The sequence below is a fragment of the Electrona antarctica genome, assembly GCF_951216825.1.
Source record: "Electrona antarctica genome assembly, chromosome: 9".
Lineage (NCBI taxonomy): Eukaryota > Metazoa > Chordata > Actinopteri > Myctophiformes > Myctophidae > Electrona > Electrona antarctica.
In genome coordinates, this window is record NC_136790.1 from 8,023,671 (window position 1) to 8,029,670 (window position 6,000).

General features: G+C 45.0%; 1 protein-coding gene across 1 annotated transcript in view; it reads left to right on the forward strand.

Moving 5' to 3' along the window:
* The window catches only part of col2a1b (collagen, type II, alpha 1b), a 78,795-nt gene extending 73,290 nt beyond the window's left edge, over positions 1-5,505 (forward strand). The window contains exons 51-56 of the mRNA XM_079510849.1: positions 1,143-1,258; positions 1,460-1,635; positions 1,985-2,172; positions 2,334-2,576; positions 2,696-3,258; positions 3,290-5,505. Of these exons, the coding sequence (XP_079366975.1) occupies positions 1,143-1,258; positions 1,460-1,635; positions 1,985-2,172; positions 2,334-2,576; positions 2,696-2,842 (870 nt within the window). The 3' untranslated portion in view covers positions 2,843-3,258; positions 3,290-5,505. The remainder of the gene's footprint in view (positions 1-1,142; positions 1,259-1,459; positions 1,636-1,984; positions 2,173-2,333; positions 2,577-2,695; positions 3,259-3,289) is intronic.
* The last annotated feature ends 495 nt before the right edge of the window (positions 5,506-6,000 follow it).

Here is a 6,000-nt window from a genome sequence, read left to right on the forward strand (position 1 = left end):
TCCTTTAGCTGTGTGTGCACACTGCCCTGTATTAACATCACCATATTCCTTTAGCTGTGTGTGCACACTGCCCTGTATTAACATCACCATATTCCTTTAGCTGTGTGTCACAGTGTGCACACTGCCCTGTATTAACATCACCATATTCCTTTAGCTGTGTGTGCACACTGCCCTGTATTAACATCACCATTCCTTTAGCTGTGTGTGCACACTGCCCTGTATTAACATCACCATTCCTTTAGCTGTGTGTGCACACTGCCCTGTATTAACATCACCATATTCCTTTAGCTGTGTGTGCACACTGCCCTGTATTAACATCACCATATTCCTTTAGCTGTGTGTGCACACTGCCCTGTATTAACATCACCATTCCTTTAGCTGTGTGTGCACACTGCCCTGTATTAACATCACCATATTCCTTTAGCTGTGTGTCACAGTGTGCACACTGCCCTGTATTAACATCACCATATTCCTTTAGCTGTGTGTGCACACTGCCCTGTATTAACATCACCATTCCTTTAGCTGTGTGTGCACACTGCCCTGTATTAACATCACCATTCCTTTAGCTGTGTGTGCACACTGCCCTGTATTAACATCACCATTCCTTTAGCTGTGTGTGCACACTGCCCTGTAGCCTGGTGACCTCACCGTCACCAGGCTTTCCACCTCCGAGGAAAGCCTTGTCTGTGTTACTAAATCGCCTGTGTGATCTGGTCTAGGCGTGGTTTTGTTTGGAACTATGACAATTTCGTCAACAAATAAAAACTAGACTAAAATGTTAGGGAGGGACTAGTGGAGAAGAGATCCAGTAGAACTAAAAGACAAGTCCTTTTATGCTTGGTTGCACTCTGAAAATAGCAGATCTACGAGCATGTAGATCGGCTATTTTCAGCATGTAACCAAGTGTAAAATCAGCCATTATGACAACATCAAGGCCCGGCAAAATACATTTGAATCGACTAAATTAACTGTAGATTTAGTCGACTAAAATCGTATGATATTTAGTCCATTAAAACTAGATTAACTGAGATAGATGGAACTTGAGATAGAACGAGCGGTGAGATCAAAGCAGCGTGTCGCGCCACTCTCTTCTTCGACGGCTCTGGTCTAACCCTCCCATGTTTTATCCTCCTCTCTCACAGGGTCCCCCCGGAAACGCTGGTCCCCCCGGTCCCCCCGGCCCCCCTGGACCTGGCATCGACATGTCTGCTTTCGCTGGCCTGTCGCAGGGCCACGAGAAGGGCCCCGATCCTCTCAGGTACACATACTCAGTGGTGGAAAGTAACATATATTATTAACCACTTCAACCCTATTTCGGCCATTAAAAATAGCCAATCTACAAGCGCACAATGTGTCTCATCGCGACGCATTGTGAGCTTGTAGATCGCATATCGAATATCAAACACCTTCCACTCAAGCAAGTATTTTTAATTTATTTATTTTCCGCCACCGCTTGCAGGTACATGAGGGCCGACCAGGCTTCGGGAAACCTCCGGACGCACGACGCAGAGGTGGACGCCACGCTCAAGTCCCTGAACAACCAGATCGAGAACATCCGCAGCCCCGAGGGCTCCAAGAAGAACCCGGCGCGCACCTGCAGGGACCTCAAGCTCTGCCACCCCGACTGGAAGAGCGGTGAGTGAGACTTGAGTGGGCGCAATAGCTTTAAAACAAACGGATAAACGGGTCACCCCTTTTCAATTAGGTTAGAAGGATAATAAATGAATAATAAATACAGCTGCAATGACTGTGAGCTTCAGTTCACAATGAGCTTCAGGTCTAGTCGCCTGCAGAGCCGCGGCGTGCAAAGGGCTTCAGGTCTAGTCGCCTGCAGAGCCGCGGCGTGCAAAGGGCTTCAGGTCTAGTCGCCTGCAGAGCCGCGGCGTGCAAAGGGCTTCAGGTCTAGTCGCCTGCAGAGCCGCGGCGTGCAAAGGTGTAATCCACCTGGAAGCTGATCTCCCATGTGCTTCCTCTGTGTCCGTAGGAGAGTACTGGATCGATCCTAACCAGGGCTGCACCATTGACGCCATCAAGGTCTTCTGTAACATGGAGTCTGGAGAGTCGTGTGTCTACCCCAGGCCTTCCAGCATCCCACGCAAGAACTGGTGGTCCAGCAAGAGCAAGGATCGCAAACACATCTGGTTCGGAGAGACGATGAACGGAGGATTCCACGTGAGTCACATAATACACTTTTCACCTTTCTGTGTATAGAAGCATAGGTTTTTGAGAAAACTGTCATGATTTTAGAAGACATTTGTAGAATCAGTCTGGGTCTTAATGACTGTTTTTGCGGTCCTTGACTTTGCGTTTCCTCCTCTCGCCCCTGAATATAGTTCAGCTACGGCGATGACAGCCTGGCGCCCAACACGGCTGCCATCCAGATGACCTTCCTGAGGCTGCTGTCCACCGAGGCCTCCCAGAACATCACGTACCACTGCAAGAACAGCATAGCCTACCTGGACGCCCAGCAGGGCAACCTGAAGAAGGCAGTGCTGCTGCAGGGCTCCAACGACGTGGAGATCCGCGCCGAGGGCAACAGCCGCTTCACGTACAGCGTCATGGAGGACGGCTGCACGGTGAGGCTTATTGACACAAAGAAATAAAAAACACTGTTTTTTTTAAAGAATCGATTAGTTCAACTTAACTGTTGCACCCTTAATCGTAACACTCTCTCTCTCTCTCCCTCCCTCTATAGAGACACACAGGACAGTGGGGAAAGACAGTATTCGAGTACAGATCACAGAAGACATCCCGTCTTCCCATTGTAGACATTGCCCCCATGGATATCGGCGGAGCGGACCAGGAGTTTGGTGTCGACGTGGGCGCCGTCTGCTACTTGTAAAACAAACGAGAGGGATCGAGAGATGAAAACCGAAGCAAATGAAATACAATAATGAATAGAGGAGAAAGGAAAAAAGAAAAAAAAAGATGAAATGAGAGAGGACCACACTTCCAAAAACAAACAGCGGAAGAAAAAAAGAAAGAAAGAAAGAAAGAAAGAAAGAAAGAAAGAGAAAAAGAAAGATCAAGACACTTTAAAAAAAAGAAAATGAGACTTTTTTTTTCTAAGTAAAAAAAGTGCTTTTCCAAGTCGTACTCCTAGGATATCTGCACTGAACGGCACCAGCAATTGTCATCTGTGATTCGTCCAGAGTTGCCTCACAATCACGCCATCCCCTAAGCCAAGGACATCCAGCATCATCTCCCAGAATCCCCCCCAATCCCCCCCCCCTTCCAAATGAAGAAGGAGCCATTAAGGTGAGGAGCTCCTCACCTTAAGGTGATTAAGGTGAGGAGCATAAGGGAACAACACACCAGGGGGAGAGAAAAAAGAGCGAGAAAGAGAGAAAGAAAGTTGCGTTGGCGTTATTTATTTATTGTTTTTAAGGTTTGCATCCCGGGTGTGTCAACATCTGAGTGTGTTAACAAGTTAAGAAGCCCGCTCATGTCAAAAAAAGACCCTTATCCTCCAACTTCCACGCCTTCCTTCTGTCCTGCACCCCCCCCCCCCCCCCCCCCCCCCCCCCCATGACCATTATGATCCACTAAAGAACACATATCTCTTGTTGAAACCAAAAAAGTCCAGTAGCTGTTAAGTTAGTAAGTGCAGGTGATCCTAGTTCTTCTACCACCCCCAGTCAGTGTGTATCAGAAAAGTTACTGTGTATTATAATTAAAAAAAAGTCAAAATGGTGCTATTGTTGTAAAACAGTCTGTATTTTTTAACAACCGGATACACAATTATGTTATGTAGTGACTTGTATATATGTATATATATGTATATGTGTGTGTATACATATATATACAGTTCTAAGAGAGTACATTTCACACTGGGACTTTGTATTTCAGTGTGATGAATGTCCCCCCCCCCCCCCCGCCCAGCGCTCCCCGCCTCCCCCCCCCCCCCCCCCCTCCCCTCACAATGAAGCACAAGCTTCATTCCCTGCACACAAACACGCCCACCATCGATTTTTGTTTTCAATTGTGTCCAATTTGGAACGAGTCCTGAATTGATTTTATTTTTATTTTTATTAGTTTTATTTTCAGATTTTTGTTTTGTTTTGTTTTGTTTATTTGTTTAGATATTGTAAAGCTACCTCACACGCACGCACACACACACACACACACACACACACACACACACACACACACACATACACACACACACACACACACACACACACACAGCAACTACATAATATAAGCCCCCCCTAGCCCCCCACCCCCCCGCCCCCGGGAAATCAGTTTACAAATCCAGCGTGGGCAAATACGTCGTCGTGAGAACCCTGATCATGAAAGTCCAGCCTCTACGCCCCCATCCTGTCCCGTCAACCCTCTGTATGGCATCCCACTTCACTTCCTCCCATCCAAACCCTGGTTGTGCCCTCACATAGGATGTGCCCTCTGCCTTGGCATGCACACGCACGCGCGCACACACACACACACACACACACACACACACACACACACACACACACACACACACACACACGTCTACGTGTGTCTAATGGAAGTGAACCTGCTGTAAGGCTGAACTGCCCACTGCGATGTCACCACACTATGCATCGCTCCCTTACAAGCCAGGGAAGCGTCCACTGCCAGGGCAGAGTGTCCATTCACGTGAGGTTGTGTATATTTTTTTATTATTAATAATAGTATTATTATTAATAATAATAGCATTATTATTACGATGATGATGATGATGATGATCATGACTTTGTTTTTGTTACGGTTTTGATTAATGTAAATTGGAAATAAAAGACAAAAACAAGTAACAGAGTGACGTCGCTTTTTATTTTATTTTCATTCATGTTTTGTTTGTTTTTTAGTTATGTATTCACAGAGCTGTTAACAAACTATTTAGTAAACTCCTGCGACATGTGGAGACGCCCAGCGTCAGTGTGGTTGCCAGATACATTTCCAGGGGGGAGAAACGGCTCAGAGCTCTCAAGCAGAGGCAGCGGAGCGATGGATGACATTGGGGCCATTTTGTTTTCGCTTCGTTTGTTGTTGAGCAAGAAGAAAAAAAATAAGTTGGACAAAGCAGGCGGAAATGATTCATATCATGTAGGCCTACTTTTTTTTGTATGTTTGTTTTTTGGTATTATGTAAAATAGTTTTTCAATTATTTCAGTTTAGTGCAACGCATATGGTAGAGTAGAATCACTGCAGACCATGACCATGAGGATTCTGTGATCTGATTGTGTCACCTTGTACTTATTTGCTCTTCTCATTTTCATTTTCTTGCCTGCCCTTTCTTCACCTTAGCAATAAAAAGGTTGAAGCATTTCTATAAACAAAACAGAGCCATGTTTGTTTTATTTTTTTGTACTCCCACTCCCCACCACATTCTTTTTTTTTTGTTACATTCATTATTTAATGTATTGGTTTCCAAATCTATGATGTAATCCTTTTGTTAGGATAAATATTGACATTCAAACAAGAGAGAAGACTGATCGACAGGACAAAATACATCACCAATAAAAAATACTTTATAAAAAACTACACACAGGTTTGGTTCTTGTATTTTGGCTTGGCCCACAGCCTAAGGTATACAGCAGTGGCTCTCAAAACATTTGTATGTCCACCACCCACAAATTGATATGTATTTGGCCATGGACCCCCATCTGAAAATATTTTGTGCCAAATCTTGTACGGGGGTACAAGATTTGTGTTGTTAAAATGAATATGGAGTTATTGTTAAAGTGGTTAAACAGATTTTGGTGCTAGATTAACTCATTTTGCTGCGGTCCCCACATCGAGAACCACGTACTCTTCTACAGAACATCCTATGACTAAAGCCTAATTTATACTCTGTCGTAGACAGTGTAGGTTGCAGAGAAGAACTGATTGTCAAGATAACAACGCGTCACATCAGTTATTCTCATTCTGCCATGCGATGGAGTATAAATTAAGCTGTACATCCCCTTAAGGCAAATCAATCTAGAAAACTGAACCCTGGTGTTACTTCCAGATTTGTGGCTTAATTGCAAAACACTG